This window comes from Buceros rhinoceros, unplaced genomic scaffold (genome assembly GCF_000710305.1).
Source record: "Buceros rhinoceros silvestris isolate BGI_N320 unplaced genomic scaffold, ASM71030v1 scaffold11145, whole genome shotgun sequence".
Lineage (NCBI taxonomy): Eukaryota > Metazoa > Chordata > Aves > Bucerotiformes > Bucerotidae > Buceros > Buceros rhinoceros.
This window is the reverse complement of record NW_010412526.1, coordinates 20,709-47,691: the sequence shown is the minus strand read 5'-3', so window position 1 is coordinate 47,691 and position 26,983 is coordinate 20,709. Positions and strand designations below refer to the sequence as shown.

The 26,983-nt window shown below is 48.6% G+C and overlaps 1 protein-coding gene across 1 annotated transcript in view; it reads left to right on the top strand.

Annotated features, from left to right (window-relative positions):
• Positions 1-26,983, top strand: part of ADCY5 (adenylate cyclase 5) — a gene marked incomplete at its 5' end in the record, with an annotated part of 83,590 nt that overhangs the window by 40,870 nt on the left and 15,737 nt on the right. Inside the window, 5 exons of the mRNA XM_010136445.1 lie at positions 1,707-1,847; positions 11,764-11,786; positions 16,573-16,717; positions 18,335-18,432; positions 20,999-21,086. Of these exons, the coding sequence (XP_010134747.1) occupies positions 1,707-1,847; positions 11,764-11,786; positions 16,573-16,717; positions 18,335-18,432; positions 20,999-21,086 (495 nt within the window). The remainder of the gene's footprint in view (positions 1-1,706; positions 1,848-11,763; positions 11,787-16,572; positions 16,718-18,334; positions 18,433-20,998; positions 21,087-26,983) is intronic.

Here is a 26,983-nt window from a genome sequence, read left to right as displayed (position 1 = left end):
GGCTGTGGCTTGTGCCATTTCCCGCCCCCAGCCAGTCGCGTGTCTGGCACAGGGCTCCTGTTGCAAGAGTCCCCAGCTCATGGCTACGTAGCCTGCAGCACTACGTTCTCAGGAACATTTGGTGTCTGTGTGGTGAGCTGGTGGTCTCATGGGAGATGTTGTCATCGTAGCTGTCTCTTCTTTGCAAGACAAGAGATGATGACTTCCCCTGCGTGTCAATCAGGCAGCTTTCTCCAGCACTGAATTTGAGCAGGCTTTTAAAAACTTCTTTAAAAAAAAAAAAAAAGACATTTAACTCTCTGGTTACCATGGAAATAACACCAAGTATTTTGCAAACTCCTGACAGGGACAAGTTACAGCGAATAGTGGGGAAGCAAAGTAAATAGGTAGGGAACGCAGACTCCAGGCAAGAACCGATGCGATCCTACCTGCATTGTCATACAAGACCTGAACCAAAATTCGAGAGCTTAAAACAATGGATTCTTTCTCTTTAAATTATTCGGTTGTCCGAGCAGTTGCTTTCTGAAATCCGAAATGAACTATCGTAAAGTCTAATTTTTTCAGAAATCTCGTGGAACCAGCAATTCTCTTGAAAAAGTTCAATCTCCCAAGCAATAAACTCCCAAGCCAGGTTGCAGCTATCCCTACAGCTGTCCCAGCTGTTTCCAGCTCTCCAGAGTTTCCCTCTTTTAAGCAAGGGTGTAGTAATTGCCACCCCCTGCCTTTTGAGACAGTAAGGTGAATGGCACAGTGCCCCCCGAGCAGGTCTCCAGTGCAGCCCTTGCTAGAGAAGGTTAAAGGGTTTGAGCTTGTGCGATAAACGCCTGTGTTTCTGCAGGATACGTTCCACGTGGAAACCTGCCTGTCCTTTCAGCTGGCGGCTATATCCGCAGTAATCCAGCCGGTCATTCAGCCTAGTTACACCTCTGTGCTCTGGTACCTGGCACTCAGCTTGAGTGAAACCTTTCCGACAGACCCTGTGCACGGTTTGCACTGAGCTCCAGTTACAGCCGAGATTGGAAACCAGCTCTAATAACACAACCAAAGACTTGGCCCAGAAATCAGCATCGACGATAAAATGTGCCTCTAGCAGTTGGGTAGAGGAGACCGTTTTGTCACGCTCTGCAGTATCCTTACCCTTGACGGGTACACAGTTGTTTGCAAGATTTTTGCACGCTTGCCTTAGCATGTCTGGGAAGATGTTCCTGCAAGTGTGGAAAATTATTTGCTTGTACCTACGGAGAAAGGTGTCCTTTATTCCCATAGCTTCAAGGAGCTTCAAGATTTCCATTCTTCAACCAGATCGCTCTGTGTGCCGTTTCTTTCACAAACACACTGCTTGCCTTTTTTTTTTTTTTTTTGGAGTTTGGAACTGCAATTTCCTATCTGAAATGATTCAGTTTGCTAAAAAAGAAAATAGATATGTCCACTTTGGAATGCTCCCTCTGTTAACCCAGGTTGTGGAGCTGCTCGTTCAGAACAAGCAAAGGAATAAAATGGTGGGCACCACTTAGGGGCCAGTGTTCTAGGAAATGAGAAGAAAAAGAAACAATGGACTGGGACTGCTCCTGATCAGTGGCCACGTCACAAAGTTCAAGGTGCAAAGCCAGCCTCTGGAGCGAGAGCTCAGGAGCGAGCGGTGCTTGGAGAATGACTGCCGCATAAACGCTTGAAAATTTATTCTGCGTTTCTCTCTTGTGTTTCAGAAAGACGAGAAAGCCACCATAGCCAAGATGAACCGTCAGCGCGCTAATTCTACCACCCATAACCCGCCACACTGGGGTGTTGACCGGCCCTTTTACAACCACCTGGGAGCGCACCAGGTCTCCAAGGAGATGAAGAGAATGGTAATGCCTTGCTTTATGGACATTAATTTCTCTTCTTCTTAATACGGCAGTATCTATATCCCTCCCTGCTTTGTCTGAAGGTTTTTGCAGCCCCGAGGGTGTTTTCCAAACGGGGGTGGTGAATTTGACTTTGCCTCCAGAAATAATAACAATAATTGGTACATCTGGAGGTGAGTGGTTGCGAGATGAAGCACAGGGCTGTTTGAGAGGGGAGGGGAGCCTGAGTGGCACAGAGAAGGCTCTTTTGTCTGACTTGTCCCTTGTTCTGAAAACTCATCCAGGCTGTGTGAGAAGATGTGATTATCTACCAAAGCCCAGCAGTGACGTACATTTGTGCTGTGCCGCTGCAGTCTTCAGCACCTGCAAAGGTTTCTTGCTTGCGTTATGACAGCCATTATAACAGATGGCTGCTCACCTTCTATAAGCTACGTGCCTGTGCGTGCTCACAGGTCCCCAGGAATCACGCCATGGTGTTCAACTCCTGAGAACGTATTCTCGAGCGCATGGCTGAGGTAGCAGGCGTCTTCATTTCTTGCTTAGACCTCTCAGTCCTTCTAACTTAAAATGAGCCTGCGCTCGTTACCAACACAACCGGACTGAGAGCACTTTTGTGGTTTACATAAAGCTGTAGGTGATATCTTTGTGTCCTGTAATAAAACAAAGAAAAGGGAGTTTCTAGGATAATGGCTATTTATAATGATAATGATAAAAACCATTTAGCACCTCAAAAATTGCATGCGTGACCAGATTGCTCTAGGGCCTTATTAATGCTCTTTTGACCCTTCACGCGCAGTCCAAAGCGTGTATTTGTTGCCCATAGCCGAAGTTCTGCTCCGGACCACCAAAGCCTTCGAGCATTCCAAGAATTTTTAACAGGGGATTCGCTCCTGCAGCTTAAAAATTCTGGCATGGCTGTAAGCAGCTGCGAATGGTGTCTTCGAAAGGGAAATGCTGGCACATTTATTTATTAATAGCTGGTGCTAACATTATTCAATCATAACAGCATTTTACAGTGCCAAACCAGATTTCTCCATCTCCCCAGTAATGTCTCTTTCCTTTCTCAGCTCTCGAAGGAGGGCTCCTGACGGAAGCGTACAGGTCGGTGGAACTGTGCGTTTTTCCGTGGGCTTTTCAATAGGGCGTGACGTGGTTAGAGTAGACTCATCACACTAACGCACCATTGGAATTACAAGTTTCTTTGAAGAGCTTTTCAGGGGTTCTTGCCGCCTCCTGTTCAGAACCAAGGTGTAAGCGTGCCAAGTGGTATTGTGTTTCTTGGTGTTAATTACAGTTTGCCGTGTCTAGCTGGTTGTTCAGTTGGAAAAACATAATTATGCCTTGAAATACCAAGCTGAGTCCTAAAAACTTCTCTGCCCCGCACTCGGAGGAGGAAACACTTCTCTTTTTTGTGGTTTGGGGGTTTTTTTTTTTGTTGTTTTTCCTCCTTGAACCTTTCCTTGTAATGGTATTTAATGGTATTTAGCTTTTTATAAATTCAGCAGCTCAGAAAACCTTTTCCACGCAATCTGCTGCTGCACTGCCTCTTGTATTAAGCTCTTTTCTGAGAGGCTGGTGTTGTGTGCCTCAGGCTATTTCCTGAAAACCAGTTTAAACCCGATTCAGATGTATTATTTTCCGTTAGGCTTCTTGGCGTTCTTTGGGGCTGTTTTTAAAGTCTGTTATTTACGGTGTGTAGCACTGCTTTATGTTTGCGGTGCATTAGTCCACATGAAAACGGGCTGCTTTCGGTGGCCGAGCGACCATTCTAAAGTCTGCTGGGTGGACATTGTATTGATTGGATCGTAGGAATCACTTGTCCCTCTCCTGTCTCAGTCCTGCAGGTATGAATCCGTCTGTGTGTAGGGAGTAGTGTGGGTGGTTGTAGAGGACAGGCTTTTATCACAAACTTAGGATGTTGTGCATTACAAAGACAACCCTGTTTCCAGAGAAAGAGAGGCAGGCTTTTGGTGGCACTACTTACAGTTCTCCAAAAGAGAATGTTGAAGTTCCTCGAATTGTGTTTTGGGGAGGGAACTGTTTTATTTAATAGAAAACGGAATTATTTGTGCTGTTTTTCTTTCCTTTGAACGTCAGCTCTGATAGCAGCCTCTGTTCTTAGGATTCTGTGTTAGCAGGAGTCCTGGATGAGACAGCGTAGCATCAGAGGCAGCCATATCCTCTCCCTGCTCCCCTCTTTTGTGGTGGCACTTCAACACACTGCCACATCTGGGCACATCAGCAGTGCTCCCAGTGCGGAGTGAAGGAGGGCAGCCCAGCCCAGCATGGGTTGCTTCTTGGTCTGTGCTTCTCCCCCTATGCTGCCTTGGAGCTTAACCTCTGCTGGGTCCAGCTGACTCTCCACGATGCTCCTAGGCTAAGTTGGTCCCCTGGGCACTCTAAGTAGTGCAGGAGACACCGACTTGCCCGTTGATGACCCTGACCCCCGTTACCTGATGGAGCCACTGCCCAGAGAAAGCCAGTCCTGGGGATTCTGATGGGCTGGGCTGCTGGCCCAGTGGCTGCCCCTAAAAAAATGGTACATTTTCAGCAGAGGAAGATCAGACACAAGTGGTGAGGGAGAGCGAAGAGCCTTGCTCCGAGCTGGCACCTTTGCTGGAGCCCTGGCCTGGGGAGCCTGTGGCGCTGGGCAGGGCGGTGCTGCCGGTGTGGAGCGGGTCAAGGGCTGACTGCCTTGCCCTGGGCCGGCAGAGAAGCCTGGACAGGATCAGCTCTGGGGCTCTATACAGAGTACGAAAAGAGCCGGAGCATGGCAGAAGAGCAGCACAGCTGCGTGTTTTCTTGCTGCCTCAACAAAAGCAGTTGGTCCAGGACCAGCGACTGTCTCTCTGAAAATCCAGGCTTTTCTACCGCTCCTGGTGAATGCAGAGGAGTGGCTCTCCCCCAAGTCTGGGCACCAGCCTTGTCTCCCCCACTGCCTCTCTGGTCCAGTTTTTGATTGCAAAAAAGATAAAAAATAAACAGACTTGAAAACATCTGAGAGCACAGGTGTGTTTATCGCTATAACAATATTTATACACCACTAAAGAACTGCTTTGCTTTTCCCAGTGTAGATTTCAGAGTGCTTTTATAAATATTGATGGATTTTAGACTTCTGGAAATAATACTCATATCTCAGCTCTCATCAGCAAAACAAAGCCACGACTGGGGATTGCAGTGGACTGTACACTGTGAGAGGTTTGTTGTAAACAAGCGGTAAAAAGGCAAATGTTGGTACCTGCCAGAAAGACAGGGGTGTTCTAGATGACAGATGATTCTCATGCATCTTTCACCCTCTCAGCATTGTTAAGGTTGCAGCTGGGAAACCACGTCCAGTGTGGATGAGGTTGCGGTATTTAAAGGGTGGCTACAAAGGAGATGGAGGCTCCCTTTTCACAAGGAGTCCGATGGAAAAGACGCGGGGTAGTGGGTGCAGGTTAATCCTAGGGGGATTCTGACTGGACACAAGAGGAAAGTTTTTCCCGGTGAGAACAATCAGCTATGGAAGTGACCTCCCCAGGGAAGTGGTGGAGTCCCCAACACTGAGCACTCTTAAGATTCAGCTGGACAGGGTGCTGGGCCACCTTATCTAGACTGGCTTTTGCCAAGAAGGGTTGATCCTTGAGGTCCCCTCCAATCTGGATTTCTGTGATCTGTGACCTTAAGGCTCCTGTACAGCTATCGTATTTATTTTACTCTCTCTAGTTTGACCAAGCAGCTGAGCTTGTTTCACAGCTACGTGCTTTGGGGAAGATTCACTTCAGAAACAGGTACCTCTGAGTCCTTACCATCAAAAGCGAGCAGAGTGGCTAACGTGATTACTGAGCCCAGTTGTAGATGCCTGGTAGATTTCCTTCTATTTTTTCAGCTGATGGAAAGGTTTAGCATTAGGAAATTCAGGAACAGAAAGAGGAAACCCTGAAGATCTGCAACACCGATTGCAGCCTGACCGTGCTTCTGCCATGAGTCTGAGTACAACTAGCGGCGCATTTGATGTGCAATTACATTGTATGACGTCACGAAATAAAAAGCAAAATAAAATAAAAAATGCAGATGTTAGAAATGCGAGACAAGATTATGAAAGTACATCCTAGGTATGGGCAGCGCAGTAAAGGACAAGCTCTTCTTTCAGGAAGGCACCGCCTGATTCCTCACGGTGCTGGCTGCGCAGGACTCTGCGCAGCCTTCTACATGATATTCGATTTGGTGTTTACTTTCTAATGAAAGTAAACATGAAAGCTCTAATGAAAGCTCATCTACAAGCCTGGTCATTCCACCATAAAATATGATTCTCTGTCCTACTCACCCTGTTCTTAATCAAACAACTGTCTGCCTGTTGCAGTGCAAATACAGCTCACTTCCTCCCTTTATGTCCCCAAGCCGCTCGTACAATAGGTTTTCTTGTAACTCGGAAGTCAAAACTGGGGGACAGGTGCATCAGGGGAACAGACACTGTAGCTGGTTCTGTGCCAACTCCACCACGTAAACGTCAGGAATTATTAAAAAAATAAAGGAAAACCAGCAGGGTGAGTTTTCCTCAGTCAGTCAGTAAAGCCCCATCAAGGAGAAGTGGGGCTGAGTCCAGGAGCGAGGCACCGAGGGTCCCCTCTCTTCCTAAACAGTCCGTTTAACTGAAGGTCACCATTATCCCCTTTTCCAGCAATCGCCTGATAAATCTGGTAACAGCAACGTCGGCATCAGCGGAGCTGTGCAAGGACACCCAATGGAGCGGAATTGGACCCGCTGTTCTTTCATCGCAGTTGAGTGTGCAGAATCCCCTGAACTCGTAATCGAGCAGGGAGAAACTCTCGAGCAGTCCTTTCTGCTGGGACCTCCCCGTATTGCTGTGGACCTGGGAGGAGGTTTAATCCGGTGTGGGTTTCCTGTAGCTGGTTTGGTTTAGCCAGGAGAGGAATCCTGTCCTGCAGTTAGGCTGCGTAATTGCTGTGGTGCTTCTGAAAAGGGGGTTTGCCTGCTCCACGTGTTCCAAGCCATGTAAAGCACGGGGCACTGCTGCCCCGTGGTTGTCAGAGGCTTCCATATGGTTCTGTAACCTCATCTGCAAACCTAACTGTTCTTCTAGTTGATCAGGGCTTGCAGTTATCCCTGACATCTCTAAAAGAGGGCTGAGAGTGAGGGAGATGGAACAGCTGAGCTGCAGCTGCTTTTGTGAAACGGAGGTGGGGTTTAGTATTTGTTTGGAAGCCTTGCACTGACAATTTGTCCTTCGCCCAATACCCTTTTCTAAAGTAAATCAAAGCCATACGGGAAAGATTGTTTGGATCGAGACACTGTAAAAAGAGGTCGTTTACTTCCACGTGGGACTAACTTAAGCCTACAGAAGTAAAGATCCCAATCCGCCTTTCTGCACAGAAACATTCCCCTTGGTGTTCATGGCAGGCAGCACTGCACAGGTGGCGTTGTGGCACTTCCCAGAATGATATCCGAAGCTTCCTGAAGCGGACAGTCAGCTTTAATGACAAGAGGATGCAGGTCAGCAGGTGCGGGTCTGGTTTGCAGAGAGGGCGAGCAGCTCTGGCCGGCACCGGTGGGCACGTCCAATTAAGGCTGATTAAGCTGGGGTTCAGTCCGTCTGCATCTGATTAGAGGGCCATTTGACAGGAGTTTCTGGGGAGGTTTGTTGTGTTTATCTTTGCTTGGAGCATAGAGATGAAAGGGCAGAAATTAGGATGCCAGGAACTGATTCTGACCGTTGCTAGGAGTGCCTGTTTTTATGTCTTTTTTCTGTTTTGCAAGCTCTGGTAACTGTTCACAAGTGAGGCGCGGGGCGACGTGCCATTCCGCTCAAAACCGTGGCCTCTGACCTGAAGAAGTGTGGAGTCAGAGTTCACTGAAAACTGGGAAGTGCGAGCAGCCTGCACTTGTCAGAAGTGTGAGTTCGGAGCCAGAAGTTAACTGCAAGCAAGGGGGGAAAGCCTGTGTCACGAGAACCCCTGAAGCTCAGTAGGTGTCTATCTGGTGGGCCAAGTCTCTGGGAATCACCTTGGCTTTGCAAGCTGGCCTGGCCACTTACAAAGCTCGTTCAGCCCCTGAGTCTAAAGTTCTTTCAACTTCTGCTTTAACATCATGTAAGTCCCCTTTTAACTTGGTAGTGGAGATAAAGAAAAGGCAAGAAAAATCAGTTTCTCTGTCGTTCTTGCTCTTTGCTGGAGTTGCCAGTGAAGTTTTTAAGGTGGAATGCCTTGAAGAAGGTCGCAGAGCTCATCAACCCCTCTACGGTCTTATTTTTAGAGCTAAATGAAAAGTTAAAAGGACGTAAAGTCTATTCCACTTTTCTTTCCATATTTACGATATGTGCATAATTGTAGCTAATGTTCTCAAATTTAGAAGTACAATTTCTAACGGTTCTTGGTTTGAAGCACTATGATAGAGCAGTCAGCCTGTCATGGCTTTGACAAACACTATCGTTCTATTTAGGGAATCAGCTTTAATCTTCAAAGAGAAGGGCTTAGTTAATGCAGAAGTCAAGCAGAGAGGTGGCAGTCATATGAGCTTTTAGCACAATAGATATTCATAAAATATCCCCCGTACAATAGTAAGCCTTAGGGACAGATGCAGTAATATAATTTTCTCTTTTTTTTCCTCCCGCGCATGTCTACTCCCACTGAAGACGGTCATTAAAAGTAAGTGCCTGTAAATTCAGAGCCACCCGAGCTGCCATAAAAAATGGCTTTTTTAAGAATCTCATGTAGAAAGGAAGAAAGAGGGGGCCGGTTCTTCGGTAGGTACCAGCGCCTCTACGGGAGCTGGTTCTGCGAAGCTGGGGTTAACACTCCCAAAGGCAGCGCAGAAACTGCCTCAGAGTGTTTCTGAAGTGCTGTTACCTTTACATCTGCAACCCGACAGCGGAATGATGCAGCCTCCTGGGGGAAGGGAAGAGCAAGAACTCCAGGATCAGGGATATCTCAAATGAGACCGTATAAAAATTGCATGAGGTCTCCCACGCGGCAGTCCATTAGTCCTGCTCTGCGATAAGCCCTGCCCCACGCCTTATGTTCCCTTCTAGAGAAAAGGAGTCTTGGCTTTAACAAGGGCTACTTCATCATCGTGATGACGGAGCTGTTCTTGGACTCCTGTCTGTCGGACTCCTGTAGCCAGCACCACTTTTGCCGTTTTCATCTCTGCTGACGATTCCCAGCCTTCGTGGCCCCTAGAAAGCTATCGACACTGCTTCACTCTGCTGGCCACAAGTCCGTAAGCAGTCGAGAGGCCATTTATATGTTTAACTCCAGGAACCGGCTGTGTCTCTTCCTATCCCCTTAGTCTCTCTCTCCTGAGTGATTGGCGCCTCATTTTTGGCAGCTGGTTTTTCGGTAGGCATGTGTGCAGAAATGCCAACCATGACACAGGTTTGCGCGGCTCAAGACTCACTCTCCACCCGACCAGGCTGGGTCCAGCTGCAGCCCAGCTGCCCGCTCTCCAGCAGTAAGCAGAGGCAGGTGGGATCAGGGGTGCCGGAGAGAGGCTTTATAGACGCGCTGGCAGCAGCGGCCCCCGTTATTTCACTCTCCTGCTTGAGCCTGGAAGTTTGTCTGTTAGATCGTGAGCGTGGTAGTCCTTCAGGAGTGGAGGTGAGTCCGTGTAGACTGTATTTCTGCAGGACTGATGGGGCTTAGCGGTTACCCTAGACCATACCACAACCATTGCAGTCCATGTGAGCAGCCTTCTGCTGAGCCAAAGAGCTTGAACTGGAGCAAAGCGTCCGAGTGAGTCCTCAAGAAACCAAACTGTCTGCCAGACGCAGAGAAGGAGAAGGACCAGGGTGACGTTAGTGCCCAAGCCTCGCGCAAGGGGAAGCAAACAATTTAAGTGCAGCTTTTCCAACGGACCGAGAATACGCAAGGAGCAGGAGGAGGTGCAAACACATTACCAAAATCCAGGGGGAATTTCCCTCCCAGCCCAAAGCAGGATGAGCCTGTGTGTGCCACCATCTCCTCCTCTTAAAGGGCTCCTTGGTGTGTGAGCGAGAACCAGGCTCTGATGGAGAGGGAGGGCAATCTCTGGTCACAGCCTGATCCCGGAGGAGTATTTGCTCTAGCAAAGTCTCTCAGTGCAAATAAGAAAGATCTCTTGCGACAAATGACCAGTTTTTAAGAAGCCACGTTTGAGGGTTTTTTCCTAAAATAATCCTGCAGACCTTTCTCCATTAGAATTCCATTTTTGGCAATTTTTCTTAAAGCATCTTCCATATGAAATGGAAACGTTTGAAGTGAAGAATTTGATTTGCTTCACTTAAAGAGGTCCCTACTATGTTTAATTTTAAGCTGATTCTTTCTAGTTAAAGTTCAAGTCACTCTTAAATGTTTAGCTTTGTTAAACTGAGATCCAGGAAACAAAATGCAATAATCTTTTCCTTTTTTACTTGACCTGAAATACGCTTTTTTTGAGTCTCTAATTTTGAAACGCTGATTTAATTTGAGCTACCAGCATGGATAATTTCCAGGGTTTCAGGTACGTTGCAGTATTTTAAATTGAAAGGCTTGATCAGTTAGTTCTCCATTATTTTAGAGCCTTTCCTTACAATGCTTTTGCTGGGCTAAAGGAGCTGGGGATAATCCAAGTCCACGTTAATCCAGTGACTGCCCTGTGTAAATGACAGGTTAAGTATGTGGCCTGTGTGGTTTTCCACCCTGGCAATATTGGGGGAGTTTTGGAGGGTGTGCTTGCTGAGGTGTTTGGGGAGCTTGACCTGGCTGGCCTGTGTCCTCACACTGGGGCAGCCGGAAGGCAGGACCGTAGGAGCTGTGTTCAGGTCAGGATTCCGGTGGGGTGAATTGTTGAGCTGTCCGTGAAAACCAGACCATTTTAGGCGGCTCTCCCACTTCAGTCAGTCAGCCAGTTCCCACGTGGCTAAGCCGGAACACGTGGACTCTCTTGATGTCTCTCTAATAAACAAGCACTGGCTGTTTTCTCACCGGTTCCCTCCCTGCGTTTCGTGGCTGGTAGCTATTTGCGTTCAGCTGGTTTTCTTTTTTTCTCAGCCTAACTGACTGTGACACCAGACAGATTAGTGAGCATTTTGTCTCCACGATTAGTCAGCGAGCTTTCAGTCCTGGCGCTCTGTGGTAGCATTGCTTAGAGGATAAATAAATAAATCAATCAGATATTCCCAACAACTGTAAAATGATTAAGCAAAGCGGGGGAAAAAAAGGCCACCCAACAGAAAGTTGGATGGTTGCTTCCTCGCTCTTTCATGTGAAGTGGAAGAGTCTGTGGGTTTGGGCTTGGCCAGCTGGACCTGCGCGTTTGACCCCATTTGTCACACACACAACTCTTCCTGACTGCCGTCACATTTAAGCCCAGACGTCACTGGGAAGATGGGTTGTCTCGGCCCATGCGAACTGGCCGTTCTGACGCAGTTTGGTCTGTCATCAGGTATGTTAACGCTCAACGTATAAAATTACACCTCCGCACCTATTTGTCTCTGAGGTCTCCTAGGCACTTAAACTGTGGATGACCCGTAAATACACACGTTTACTGAGCTCGGGTGGCCCTGAAGGAATCGTGAACACTTTGGATATTACAAAGACTATAAATAATTCCCGAGATCCTTCTTGGGCAAACATGTTTGGTGTGTGCATGCAGAGAGGGAAGAGTGAAGGAGACCCCTTGAGGTTCCTCCGGAAGAGATGAAAGCTGAAATGCATCCAGCTCTGACCTAAGGAGGTGCACCCTAGCTGAAGACTTAGGTCTACACGAGTTGACTTCACAAGTCAAACTGCTCTGTCTGCCAGTGACATGGCAACCCGAAACCCTGCTTTGGGTGGGGGAGGCTCTCCCTCCACACCTAACAACGGAGTGCCCTGAGAACTCCTCCACCAAACGCCGTTCTTAGGACTCTGGGTGTTCTCGAGGTCAGCCAGTTTCCTAACCCTTGTGTCCTTTTCCTTTCTTTCAGGGTTTTGAAGACCCCAAGGACAAGTAAGCAAATTTACTTCTGTCATTCACTGTTATCTTTGCACGTTTGGGATTTTTTTCTCATATTAAAAAAAGACAAAAATTAACGCCCGGCTGCCAAGAATAATGCCTGGACTCTCCAGGTGTTTCTCCTGGAGGGACAGCCAGCTGAGGGCACAGGACTGACCGCTGTGCAGTCAGAACTGCTGCTGCCCTCAAAACATTTATTCCTTTGCGTGATTCTAACATGCTTTTGAAATTAGAATGCTCTCGCTGCTCTTCCCCTTGCCCCAAATACTGTTTGCAGCTTTGAAAATATCCCAAGAACAAGATCTTCCTGTGAAGTATGTCTAAGTGTGGGACATCTCCAGTAAAAAAAGTTTATGTATGTATTGGAATATATATAGTTTCTGAGCTTATTTGTATATTTTTTTATGTTACTTATTTCTATATATTAAAACTAACTAAAAAAGGACAGTTTATTTGAAAAAGCCAGTTCAAACTTTCATGCTCTAAAATGCAGCCACATTAAAGCAGCCTTTTCGTTTTTTTCATATAGGACTTTTAAAAGAACTATTAAAATAACAATTTAACAAGAGCAGTGCTTTGAAAAATTGCTTTTGGAGGAAAAAGTCCCGACTGTGTTCACTGTTTAACTTCTACAGCTGGTCATAACAAAAGCGCTGTCTGTATGGAAGGGTCTGGAACCATTTCCCATTCAGTCCCACTGAACAGCATTGATCGTAAGCTTGCTCAGGGCACGAGAGGTGACGGCAGGGGAGTCTGGTGCCTAAAATAGGTTGCTGTTGCTCTTTATCCCGTTTGTCAGGACTAAGCAGACCTCTCTGAGCTGGGACAGCTAGATGCTTCTGTGAGGTTTGGGGAAATAGCCCACTGTGGTGGTTGAGCACAGAGGGCAGCTCCCTGCACGTGCAGGGAAGTGGTAAGTGTGAACACGGCAATATGAAGAACCGTCCTCTCCTCCCCTTGCCCTTCACTGCAAACTCCATTTCCGTAACATTTAGCTCGGGGCACCCTGGGATGTTCCGCTGGTGTTAGATGTGCTTGGGACCCAAAAGAGCTAACAGATTGCAACACAATAATTTTTGGAAACATACAGAAATTTTAAGTATCCCTCATGAAATAGCACCTCTCCTCATAGTTTGTGCAAGAAGAGAGAAACTCAGCTGCCTCAGTGCTGCTCCACAACGGAGTCACCCAGCTGGTGAGGAATGGCCTCTCCGCTGTTGCTGCAGTGTCTCTGGTTTGAAAAGGTCACTTGAGCTGTTAGAGCCACCACCTAGGAGCCGTGTATTTAGGGCTGATTCAGTGTCATGCCACCTTCTTACCCAGACTGTAGGATTCTTACATTTCTGTTCAGCACCACAAGAAGCTACGACTTGCCTCGGGGCCTCTTGATCCAAAAGTCTCTTTATCTCAAGAACAAAGATTTGGCCAAAAAAAATCTTGAGCAGAGAATGTTTGTGATGATACCAGTTAAAGGCAGATGCCTAAACCACGTCAGGCACACCACCCGGTGCCTTTGTCCAGCAGCACTGAGCGCCAGCACTTCTATCTTGCGGTGAAGGCAGGCGTAGGCACCACGCGCCCCTGAAACCTGGACTCGACACTTGGGTGCCAAAATGCAGGTTTAGTTGCTGCATTTGGGCGTGGGGCTTTTAAAATTGTGGTAGACGCGTTGCTTTGGCAGAGGTCTCGCTCTGCGTTTGCAGAAAGTGATTAAATGAGCAGAGCATCTTTGGCCGCCTCTGAAGCCAGCGTCTCTGGGCTAGCTGCTGGCTCGCTACATCCGCGAGCAGAGCGCAGGGGTTGCTCCGAGCTCTGCTCATACTGTTCCTGTCCCTTGCAACAATTTTCTCTGGCTGCACTGGGAGGAATCTCAGCGAGTGCTTTTAAGAGGTGTTTCTGGAAGTTTTGTGTTGGTGTCAAATCCTTGGTTTCCACCTCACACACACACCCTCCCATCATCATCATCATGGCTTGGCTTCGCGAGCGAAGATCTGGGAAGGGCTTTTCCCACGCTCACTGCAAGCGATGAGTGCACCCTTTGGGCGTGTGCGGTGGATTTTTTAGGTGAGGCGCAGCGTGTGCGGAACTGGCTCCACCCTTTACACCTGAGGTTCATCTGCCAGGGCCTAGCGAGCTTGGACGGTGACAGCGAAGTCCTCAGGTCGTAGGTTTGGTTAGAGTGTCCTTCTCTTAGATGATGGATGAGCCTTACAAGGCTAAACGAGCTCCATCTGCCCGGGTTTGGAGTCAGAGTTGTCCTTCTCCTAGGATGGTGCCCGAAGGGTGGTGAGCCCATCCTGCCCGTGGACACACTGTGTCTGACCCTTCAGCTGAGACGGTCTGGCTAGAGCTATGCTGTGGTGGCATATACACCCCCCATACACACGCACATATTTCTGTGTACGGATTTCATTAGGCTGTGGCAGGACCTACTCCTTAGCACTGGGAAATTCGGTGTTTCAGTTTAAAATCACATTTATGCAAAAATACGCAGACTTGCCGTGCAGTAGTTTAGTTTGGGTACAGCTGGGTGCAAGGTGGCCAGGCTCACCGGCAGTGCCCGTGGAGGAGGCTGCCTCACGGCGAGTGCCCTGGCGAGGCCATTTAAAACCTGCCAGGGGGCTTTGGACACAGCACCGAAGCTGTTGTAGCGTTAGAGATACCCTCACCAGTATCACGACCTGTGACCAAGCGGGGGGCAGACAAGGCCAAAAGCCGAGCAGGCAGCTGCTGCTTCTCTTCGCGTCTTCCTGAGTGACGCTTTTAGACTGGAACTTGAAATTTAACAGCGGTTCGCCAAGACGCTGAGCTGACTCCTTCGCTTCGGTTCAAGGGGAAAACGCATTGCGTCTCTCGTATGAGGTATGAAATGACTAAATGGGAACGAGCCAAGCGTGTAAATAACTCACAGGATCCTGGAAGACGTTCTGTAAATACAAAGCCTAATGATTTCCTTGCTTATTTTTATGAGTCCAGAAGACATTGTGAGGACTGAATGAAAATAAGCAGCATCACCTTAAATATTCGAGCAGATGTGCTTCCTCTAAGGAAGTAAATTGCATATCCCGTCCTTCTAGAGAAAAACCACTCGTAATTTCAAAGTGAAATATGTGAAATTTGTGGAATTAAATCACTCTAGAGCCCCCCAAAACCCCTCTTTCCCCCAGCACCATTGAAATACTAAGATTGGCGGAAATAGAGAAAAGACCTTGAAATAAACCTGGTTTGCAGTAGCCGTGTGGTCACTAAATAGATGCCGACAGCATGTTGTTGTGACCCGGCTGAGGTGCAGACGCGTTCATTCGCTGGCTGAGGCGAAGGGAGATAGCATTGAAATGAGTGGATGGACCCGATTTAGTGTTTTCTTGGCAAGAAGTATGTGGTAGAGTCAGGCTACATGTGGCTTCTTGAAATTCGGTCCAGTTTTGCAGGAATCTTTCGGAGAGCCCTCCTTTTGGAAAGGGACCTTTACCTTTTAAACCAGCCTTCGAGTGGTCTCGTACCTGTAAGGGCCGGCTGGCTGCAACACCGTGTTTGGGCGTTGTGCGCCACTGTACAGAACAGATAAAACAGAGAAAACAAGGCAGCGTGAGTTTGCATCTTGCTTGTCAGACCGTGAGAGTTTCTCTCCAGGCGTCCGAGAGTCACACAACACTCGCAAGCCATAAGCTGCAGCACCGTCAGGGGGGTTGCACGTAGGAACGGTTATCCGCTGGAACGTGCCCCAGTGCGAGGGGGGGGGCGTACTCCGGCGGATAACTCCTCACATATCCGTGGATAACCTCAGCATCCGTGCAGTCGGAGCAGGAAAAGAGCACTTCAGGATTTGCTGCAGATTTCTGCCTGTAGCTGTTTTTAAGACAGACTGTTAAAGTGGCAGTATCAAGTCATTAAAATCCTGTTAGGTTAAAAAAGAAATAGGGAGTCTCGAGAGGTGCTTCAGGTGTCCTGATCCTCGGTGCAAAATGCCTCAGGGCAGTTAAGTTTTCTGTGTTCTTTTTTTCCAGTTTTTGAAAATCAGCCTCATTTTTCTGAAGCTGTAGCTGAGCGTCAGAAACACGCTGATGCTAAAGATAATGAGCAATTTAGAAATCCTGCTCCACACGTTTAGAAAGCAGATTCTACTTGGTATTTGTTTCTTTTGCTACCTCTTTCTTTCACAACCTTTCCTTAAGGAAATACCTTATAAACAGAAAATTTTACCGGTTTGTGCTTTGTACTCATAAATGAAGGGGAGATGGCGAGGTGTCAGGCCACGTTTTCTTCCCCACATGCTCATTCTATGAGCAGTCTTCTCTCCGTTTTTTCCTCAAGTTTTTCTCAATTGTTCAAGTTCAGGAATTTTCACAGAAATATTTACAGAAATTATTACTGGGAAGCAAGACGTATGGTTGGTTACCTAAATCATTTTGCCGGCGCAGGCACTGACAGCTGCAACAGCAGGGCAGGGCAGGGAGGAACAAGTCAGAGGACGAGCGGAAGGAGACTCCTGGCCGGTTTGGGAGAATGAAGGGCAGTAAAGAGGCTGCAAGGCAAGAAAACAGATGGGTGGAGTGTAGGTAAAGGGCAAGTAAATCAAATCCTTTCACTGTTGGGCTCAGGACTGACAATGAGCTCTAGCGCTGACAGCATTTTTCTCTCATAATCCGTTGTCCAACTTGAAGCTGTCATAAGCAAAACGCCATTAACCTCCAGCGCGTTATCCAGCAAAATGATAACGTGCGGTGAGGAGGGGGAAATTATCTTGTCCTCTTATCCTCCCTTTTCTTGACATCCTCAGGAATACGCAGGAAAGTATGAACCCAGAGGACGAAGTGGATGAGTTTCTGGGCCGTGCCATCGACGCCAGAAGTATAGATCGGTTACGCTCTGAGCACGTGCGCAAGTTCCTCTTGACATTCAGGGAGCCTGACTTGGAGAAAAAGGTAATGTCTGAAAAACCACTGCAACGTGTCAGTCCAACCTGTTAGAGTTTTAATTCTTCTGAATAAGGTCAGGGGTTTATATCTGTAGGTAAAGCTAGGCTTTAGGTGTTGCAGATGGGCTTGTGGTCTTAAAAAATCGATGCTTCTTCGTGGAGACCTTAATATATGTGTCCCTGGAAAGTTGCAGTCATCCGAAGGGAGCACTGGGCAGGAAAACCAAACCATTTCCGTCAGACACACAAACGACGAGCTGTGAAGGGAATCCAGTATAAGCCAGATTTGTTTCTGCGATGCATCCAAACTGAGATTGTAGTCACCCCTTACCGCTCTCAAATCACAGGAGAAAGCTGCTTAAGCCTGCCTGAGCTTTGAATCACCTCTGGAGGGGCTTTTCCCTGCCTTGTCCCCCCGGGAGCCCCAGGTACTGCTGCAGTTCATTGGGACGCAATTCATACTCTGGGCATTTTGGGGAGTCCGTTTTTAGCAGCAAGTAGAGTTCTCTGTCTCACAAGTGTGAGAAGGGGGAGGGACAGACCTCGGGGTCCCAAGCAGCTGATTGCTTCCTGAATTTGTCCCAGGTATCTTTGCTGAGAGGCAAAGATCATTTCCGTTTCTCTGCCTATATAATAAAGACAACATCAGCTGTAGATGGCTGCAAAGCTAAGTGCCGTTAAGTCCGAAGGCACCCAGCTGCTGTTAGTAAGGGTACTATAAACTGCTGGTTTTACCTGCCCGAAGAAAGTCAAAGTCATCTCTTTTGTTTTTATCCAAGCACAGATCCTTGGCATACTTGAGTGGGCTTCAAGTTAAACTCATGATTCAGTGGAAAAAGCTTCAGTAATAAGTTTGCCCTAATTATTTTATCATTTTATTTAGAAATGCTCTTTTGATGGCAGGAATTGCAACCTATTCAAAAGCAGACCTTTGCAGGATTTACAGCTATTCAGTGAATCAGTCAGTGTGGGACTGGATAAAAGCTCAAGGATGTAATTTCCCCCTACTCCTTCCCCTCAATTTTACGGCCAAAAACTGCTAGGGAAATCAGCAGCTCACCGGTTCTGAGCACCTTTTATTTTGTGGTTCAAACATTGAGACCGTCCGTGCTGAGAACCGCGCTTTGAGCTAAATAAAGCACGTCTGGGAATGGGCTGGAGCTCCCATGTGACCGGTATGTTGACAAGTAGTTGGAAGGAGTGGTTGTATGAAAACCGCAGCGTCCTCGCACTCTTGTTTCAACAAGCCAAGCCGTCTGCACAACATACAAGGTTTTCTCATTAGCAACATTTGTACCTGTTGGATGGACCTTCCCACGGGAGAAGCTGAGGTCTGACACAGCGACCTAGAATCCTGGTCCCAGTTAATCCATTTCTGCTCCTCTCGTCGAGGGGCAGACAGTGAATCCTCTCCCCACCCAGCTGTGTGGGTTTGTTCCCCAGCCTTTGGGTCCGCTCATGCCCTCACAGCTTGCCCGGGGAGAAGGGGACTTTGTAACGCGAGTCGTTTCCCACCAGCGCTGCTTTCCAAGGACCTAAACGGAAGCCAAGTGAGGTGGTGTAGTGGAGAGAAGGCATCCAGCCAAATCGACCGCTAACGTTACCCTGTTTGCGTTTTTTGCAGTACTCCAAGCAGGTGGATGACAGGTTCGGAGCCTACGTGGCTTGTGCCTCCCTAGTCTTCCTCTTCATCTGCTTTGTTCAAATCATAATCATGCCACAGTGAGTACCTTTTCATCCCTTTGCTCCCATCTGCTCCCCTCCTCTACTCTGGCCTACTTTACTTTGTTTTTTTCTCGAGAATTCACGGCACCGAGAGAAGAAAAGAAACCTTAAATAATTCATGCTGAAGTGATGCGTGGTCCCTATTGTTCTCACTCATTTCTAGTGCAGATTAAAACCTCCTCGCTGGCACGTGAGGATTTGTTTTCCCAGTGTGATTTCTCTTACCGTTTACCTCCACCTGAGGAAACTCAGTTCAACGTGTTTTTATAAGCCCGTGGAAAACCAAGTGTCACTAAGCAGGAGGGATTGCCTGCCCAGGCATGGTGCCCGTTCGCAACACGAGGCTGGGCTTACCCAACCGCTGTGGGACAGGGAGGTGAAGAACCCGTCACAGCCCCGTTGCCCAGAGCACTGAGGTCACAGATGAGGCACAACCTCTCATGCATTTATTATTCTGGCCTCAGAGCAGCAGTGCAAGAAGAAAGGTAGAGAGGGAGTTGGGCTACACACGCCGAAGCTTTGAGTAGCTCGCTCCAGGTGTAAGGGCCGCAGTTATCTCTTTCCCCAGGCATAAGCTCCTCAGGGCTGTGGGGCACAGTGCTCTTGGACCACTGCAGTGAAATGCTCTGTCTGAAAGGGACAGCGTAACCCGTGAGATCTTTTCCAGCAGGGAGTGCTGCAGACATGGTACTTCTCCTCAAAGAGTTCATAACAAATGCCTTGAAGTTAAAGCACGTTGCTATTTCCTGTGCGCTGGTCTAGTGGCAGTGACAATATATCGTTCACTGAGCACCGCTGTGTTGGAAATAAATGTGGAGTTAGTAATTTTTAATCTGAAGAACAAGCTCACAGAAGCTCTGAAAATGATCCAAAGTCAGCTTCATCGCAAGATGACAAAAAATTGTTTAAAGAGAGCTCCTGTACTCTTTTATGCCATTACAACTGGTTTCCACTTCGGTTCCCACCACAGATCTCTTCAGAGGAGAGGCTGGTCTGTAGTGTTCAGGTTGAAAGTGGCTAATGGCCGAGGTCGCTTCCTTGCCCAGGCAAGAGGACGGTCCTTTCCGCTCACAGGGAGATGGAATTAGCACAAATGCATCAGTACCAAGGCACTGTGTAAACAGACAGATCTGCTTTGGGAAACCGTGCATGAAGCTGAAAGAGGCTCCGCACTGGAACGAGATCAATCCCAGCAATTAATGCATCGTTAATTATGTCCAAAAAATTTCTTTGAGAGCAATGGTTTTCTCAAGGGCTTGCACCTTGGATCTCTAGATATTACTGCTGTGACTTCGCACCTGCAGAGGCCCCCTACCAGCCTTTGTGTTGCTCATCAGACTCCCTGAGCAGCCACTAAGCTGTCTCCGTAAAACCCGGTTTAACATTTCAGTGACAACTTGACAGTTTCTGAGCTGTGGCAGCCATATGGCCGACTCCTTTGTGTTACGCAGGAGCCAATCCCTCACGGCAGCGTGGTGTAAATGTCACGCTGCTCAGTCTCCTTCCACGCTGCCTGAAGGGTGGAGGGGGGGGTTTCGGTAAGTTCTGAAGTGTCCTTAGGCAGCCTGGCCTTTCTGAAAGGTGATTTTTTTCTAAGAGTAAAGAAAATGCCATGTTTCAACGGCAGGCCATCTGTATTTTCCTCCACCTTTCGGTTTGTTTTTCCTTGTATTTCAGTTGCATAGTTTGGGTCTTTTATTGAAGGTGACAGTTACGCAACGACTGTAACCACAGGTGTATACGTGTCACCGTCAGAGAACCTCAGGAAAGACGTAGCGTGGACTGGGAATCTGCAAGCAGGGACAAACTGGCGGTGATAATTCGTGGTGATGAAGAGGAATAGCTTTAACGAATTCCACAATGGCTCAGACAATAAGTTAGCAAGTACAAGTACCTCGGTGGTCACGAGGGAACACGGAGAGCGGCTGGCTCTGGTGCGCTTGGCCTCAGTGTCACGTTGTAAGAACACTTCCTTTAAATTATGGACGAGGCCAGCTCCTTGGAGGAGCCCTGCGCTGTCACACTGAGACCAGGCACCGGCAAGCTGCCGTTGAGTGTCTCCACCGTCAAAACCGATGGAAATGCATAGAACAAAGTTGGCCCTGGGGTCCTATTTGTACTTCAGAGTCGGGAGGAGCGGGAACCTCTCAAGCTGGCCGAGCTCAGGCTGTTTTCCCTGAGTAACATCATGCCATGATTGCTGTCATCCCATGCACGGGACAGAGCTCGGAGGGTCTTCCACCCGTAGCTGGCCGGGGGCCGACCTGCCATAACCAATTGTTCCATCAGCTCCTCTAGCACAGGAACTGTTTCTCGGTCCCTCTGCTGGCCCCCGGCAGGAAGGTGGTTGCTCTGAAAGACGGAGTATCCTGTGCCCTGCAGCCCCCATGAGCCATCTGAAACAGGGCAGACCTCCGTGGGTGTTCAGGGCGCCTCGTGTCTCCCACTGCTCTGCTGGCTGGACAGTCTGTCACGGCTTGTACAGGTGCCACGGTCTGGAGAGCAGAGCTGTACCTGTTCTGTCTGGTGTCCATTTAAAAACCAAAAATCTCCTTGATTGCAGCTCTACGTTTATGCTGGCTTTTTACCTGACCTGTTTCCTGATCCTGACCACGGTGGTGTTTGTTTCGGTCATTTACTCCTGTGTAAAGGTGAGTACGGTGGTTTCTTTGTGGAGTCCTGTGCCTTAGCCAACGGGATCGGCAGTCTGTTCCTTCAGCTGACCGGGCATGCTTTGTTAGCCATCCCCCCCACGCTGCGTGATAAGGGTTTACAGAAAAGGCCTTTGATAAGCCAGGGTGAACTGCAAACAGATGTTCGGGCCGGCATCTCTTCAGCTCAGCGAGGAGCAATCGCTCGGTGGATCTACATGTCTGTGAAGTCCCCTGCAGGCGCTCTCCTACTGATAGAAGCAGAAGACGTTCCCAGTGTGGAACGAAACGCTGACCGTTCGTTTCCTCCCTGCCAGCGTCCTGCAGAGTTGCCTGCGTGCTGGCCCCTGCTGCATGTGCATGTTTGGGTAGGCCGATAATCAGAAGCAGAATTTCATCAAGGAAAAATGTCCGGGGGGAAGAATAAGCCATAAACATATAGAAGTTTATCAGCCTTCCTCAGATGAGTGTTCCGAGCCGAGCTCCCAACATTCAGCAGGCTCTTTTTTGATCAGCAAAGAAATACACCGTGTGAAATCTGAAAACACACTGGTTCTTCTTGGCAGCCTGTGGTGAACTGGCAGTCAGCGCTTTGGGAAGGGTGATGCCCTCATCTTTTTCACTCAGAGGTGTTCCTACTAAAACGTTGGTGCTAGTTGATGGTATTTGCACTTCTGGGGTTCTTCCAGTGTAGCAGTGTCTGGACGTGCAGCATGTTCAGATTCAGGCTCCTTAGCCCAAGCTCGGCTTTGTTCCTCGGAACCTGGAGTAAAATATCTCAGTAGCGTTATGTTTCCCGCAGAAGAAACCGTGGGGTAACAGATTATGCCAAGCAGATGATTTGCCTCTCTCTAATTATCTTCTCTGTGCCATTTTCAACAGCTGAGTGTGGGTGCTCTTGACAGACTTTCACCTTCCCTGTCTTTTTGATTTTTGAAAGTTGGGTGTGGAGAATTAAGCTCCTCTAATAAGAGCTACAAGCTGTTCCCAGCAAAAGAAGCTTCAGGTTATATTTGAACTTAACAACTCTCTGACGGGGCTTCCCTCGGGCTTACGACTATTTTAACAGGAGCCTAGTCCATAAGCGCAGCATCCCGCTGGCCCTGCTTGTTTACTGGCAGTGAGAATTACACGTCAGGAGCAGCAGTTCTAGCAGGAAGGGCTGGCTCCCTTGAGCTGGGAAATGTCACCCAAATAGGCCTGGTTGCACCTGGTGTGTCCTTTGCACATGGAGGTGCTGTGGATTAGCAGTTAATTAACAACCAGCGTGGGAAGCTTCAGGTCACCGCCACAAAGGGCTCAGAGACACGGTGCAGAGCTGTGTGGGCATCTCCTTATGCCGCAGCGCTGCCAGCAGCACCATCCCAGCACACTGCCAGCCGTGCAGAGCCGCACCAGCACACCAGCTCTACTGGTGCTGCGCAGATACTGGGCCAGAGCTCTGGGCAGACCCAGACCTCCAGGCGGATTTGAAGGTGCACGGCTGTTTGTCACCCACGGGCTTTCCCAGGCTTAGGTTGCTTGTCACTCCAGCAGCACTTGTCACTCCAAGGTCTGGGCTTTGGTTTGGGCTTTCTGGTTTCATCAGATTACCAGTCTGTATTGACGATTACTTTTAAAGGCACGTAGGACTTGTTCAGTCCCCGTGACCACCCTAGGCAGGTGTTCGGGCTTGCTTTCTTTGCCTTCATCTCCCACATTCCTGCAGAGGTCGTCTGCTCAGTGGTGCCTCCGTGCACACGCCCTGGCACAGGAGGGTGTCAGAGGGAATTCAGACTAACATCAGGATTTGACGGAGTTCTGTGAAGCTCCTGCTGTTTCCGGGAGTGAGTTTTCAGCATGTCGGCCCATACCAGCAAGGTGCCTGTGTATGACATCCAGCGTGGCCAGTGCCTTCTGTGCACGGACTGCAGATACTGAAAACACCGGCCCTGCTGGCTCCAGTCCCTCTGGGATTAGCCCTTGTTTAGAGCTCCACATAGCCTCTTGCTAACAACATCTGATTATGAGACGGCTTGTTTAGGGGATGGATGCTTGTCAGCTGCCTGTCTGCTGGCAGCAGCTCCCCGCCACTGCAGCCTGCTTCTGTCGTCCAAGATTTCGGTGTTTCAGGTTGGAGTTTTTTAAGCAGTGGGTTTACCCATCTCTTGGTTAAGGGCTGTTACTGCATTTCTGTGCTCCACGTTGCTCCAGGAAGCATTTTTACCCGTCTGCATAAGGAAGGCACTTGTACAGATCCCTGCAGAGGAAATTTTAAGATGCCAAGATGTCAGCTTTGTTTGTTTTGTTTCACACTCGGATGTGGGATAGGAAAGCCTGTGGTTTGCATACCAGTGGCTCGTTCCACGCAAAGTTGGAAAGCAGGTGTCCACCCCAGGATACCAGCATAAGCATGACTTTTGCCTGTCTGCTGTGCTGTTACACGATAACTGACTCTTTTTTTTCTTCCTCTTTCCAGCTTTCATGTGAGGTTTTCCTTCCCTGTTTTGGCCTCCCCATCTCTTGCTTTGACAGTGGCCAGCAGGCTCTTTCTGGACAGCTTGATCATGTTTTATTTTCTTTTGCTCTCATTATTATCTTCCTCTATAAAATTCTCCACGGACTTGAAGTTGGTCCTGGAACTGCCAACGCAGTCAGCTTCGCTTTCCAAGTTTCTTCAGCTGTAATAAACAAGAGAGTTCCAGTTCTTCACTTTGATGCTCCATGAAGACTTGGCCACTGCAAGATGGTCTCCCTTCCCAATCGGGTCTGAGGTCATGGGAACCAGGGTCCCTTCGCAAATACTCCACTGACAGACATCTGGTTTGCTACTAAATCATCAAGTTCGTGTTTCTTCTTAAAATCATTAACTTCTGGTATCCACACTGCTGCGTGGAATTCCACTTTTTGCATGTTCCTGGGAGCTTGTACGAGAGATTTCCAGTTATCCTTTCTGAGAACATCGGTCGGTCTGCAGCTTTACAAAGGTGTAGCTTGCCTACCCGTTTCTTTGCCTCCCAAAGCTGGTCTGAGTGCTCCTAAAGTGTCTGGGGTTTGGCTCAAGCAGGGGAAGAAATACCTCGGAAAACCGTACTCTCCTAATAGACTAATAAATCACTGTGCAGTAAGTCACAGAAATGGCCTTGCAACATCAAGTTGCCCAGTGATGTTGTCTGTTACTGCCAAAGCATTTTAATGTACTTCAAAATGACTCAAAGGCTTTTATTACAAATTGAAAAATCAGAACTTGGAGACCTGGTGGTTCTTTTTCATCTCACAAAACAACAGCAATTCTCTAAGCAGTTTTTCCATGTCCACAGTATGCGTGAAGAAGACAAATAGGAGAAATGTTGCCCTTGTGTCTGTGATCAGCTGTGACTGCAAAGCACAGATGAGTGCGTTTGTGTCATGCAAACGGCTGGAGGCTGAGGATTGTCTTCAGCGTGACACTGAAGGATTGCTTTCCAGATTCAGATTTGCACAGGTACAGCAGTGCCCTGCTGTTTTCATTGGTACCTGCAGGCTTTCAGAGCCTCTCTCTTCAGGGACGTGATGTCTTCCGGCAGCATTTATGCATTTGAATTCAAGATGAACTGCAGCCAACTGGACAATCTAATCTTTTCCCACCGTGGTTTTTTTTCTTTACATGGGGATGTCAAGAGGGCTAATGAGTGGCCTCAAGTCTGTGTGGCGACCCAGCTGCCCCCATGGATCGCATCCTTCCTTTCAGCCCCGTTCTCAGAGGTGCATGTGTGGGCTCAGAGCTGCCATTTCATCAGACCTTCCCTTGTCCTGTTCTTCACTCAGGGTGGACTTGAGCCTTACTGAGAGGAGCGAATGGTATTAGACAGGACAAACCAACGGGCTAACCAGCAACAGCGCAGAGATTTTCACTGTGCCGTAACATCCTGACGTTCTGCTGCTTTTCCTGGGGATTTGATTTCATTTTATATTAGTGGAGAACGGGAGGGGAAGTCATCTTCCTTCCTAGTCTCTTCTCGTCTGTTGTACTCCTGACTTGTGGATGTTTGTGTGGAGGGAACATTGCTGGAGTAGAGCTGGCTTGTCAGAGCTGGGATAGGTCCCCCAGCTCCATCACAGAAGTCCTCCGAGCTGCCGGTATTCCTGGTCTTCAGCCACCTCGGTGAAATGGGGAGAGCGTTACTTACGTTACGGAGCCTCAGGGAATGTTGTTGGCAAGGCAGAGGCTCCTCAGACGTGTGGCGTGGCTGTGCCAGTGGGCTCTCTATTGCAATGCTGACCTCCTGTGGTTTTTGGCATTTGTTTCCTCTTTGGGACTTTTTCCAGCTGTACTTGTTTACTGACCTAAAAATTTCCCTAGTTTGCAAAGCAATGAGAACTGAGATTAATACAAAGAAAACATGTTTTCATTAGAATTGAACTCATTAGAATTCTGTCTTCCACTGATAGCTGTGCTTGATATTTCAGGCTTGGTTCAAAGCTGGGCTTTTGGGGATTGTTGGCAGTGGGGACTCGAGCCAAGATCCACAACAAAGCACTCCAGGGTTTTATTTAGGTGCCTGATTTCCCAGAGATTACAGAGGGAGGTTAAGTCTGTGCATACCTTTGTGGAGCTTGTCCTGGAGGCCTGAACAAAGAGGTGGCAGGAAAACCTGTCCTGCTCTAACCTAGGGAGAAGACGGTCAAAATGCACCACACATCCTATAAAGGTTAGAGTGGAGGGAAGCCCCACGGCGTTTCCCACATCCCTGCACTGGCAGGGAGCTGTTAGCTGATGTTGCTGTGGATGCAGCTGGATGCGGTAGGGCAAGGAGATATTTTGGTCCGTGGCATCTCAACAGAGCCAAGGATGTCTGTACCAGTGAGGTTTGTTTCTGCGGGGTCACAGCCTCTCTCTTCCCCTGTAAAAGTCACCAGCTAGGCAGTGTTTTGGCCACTCAAACACGTTGTAATTACACGGCAGGACTGCTGTGTGGGAAGCTACGCACCGGCAGAATGCTGCAGCTCGGAAGACGTAAGGCTGAAGGATGAAAGGGAAAAGCAAGACTTTTAATAGAAGCATTAGTCATCGTGAAATTGCGGTGCCGTGTCGCTGCACTGCTGGCTGCTTTGTGTCTCTAAAAATACCCGCTAGGGGCTTGGTTGTTTATGCAGCACGCTGGTAGGGAAGGGAGGTCTGGGGCCTCAGCAGAGCCCCTCTGCCGCGGCACACTGGTGCGGAGGGGAAGGGCTGATGCTCTCCAGCGGGAGGGTGTTAGCGCGCAGGAGTTTCCAGAGTCTCGTTGCTCCAGCCCTTGCAGTAAGCTTGCGCTGGGACGGTGGTGGCACATGAAGCGATGGGGTTGGTCTCTTTGTCTTCTGGACTTCTCTTGTAGCTAGTGCCACGTGAGGAGGCCTCGTGCAATGCTGAGGGGTGACCCTGGCTGCAAAGGGCACCTGGTCAGGCTCCGCTTGAACACAGAGACTGTTTCTGCCCAGAACATGATGCAGCACCTACAGCAAAGCACGCTGGTGGCCTGCAGTCAGAAAGCAATTAGCAGAGAGCTTCTGGCTCTGATAGTGGTGAATCACGGGGACAGTCTGTCTAGGGCAGCTCTCTGCTCGCCCTCACCAGCCGTTATTTTTAGCCCCCTGTGTCTGGTGCCGAGTGCTGTGGACCAGACGAAGGAGAGCTGACTGCTCCAGTGCCTTTCACCAAGGGTCTGATGGATCACAGGACTAGCTCGGGCTTCTCAGCAGCCTGTTCCTGAAACAGCACTAGAAGGGCCAACGATAAGCCTTTGCAAGCAAAGGGATGTGACATGTATTGTTTCATTTCTGCTTTTTTTCCATTTTTAATCCAGTATTTCACAGGCTCAAGCTCCTGGCTATTTCAGTTACAGATGGCCTGTGGCTCGCTTCTCGTGACAGGATGAGCGCAGCCCTGCCAGCCACAC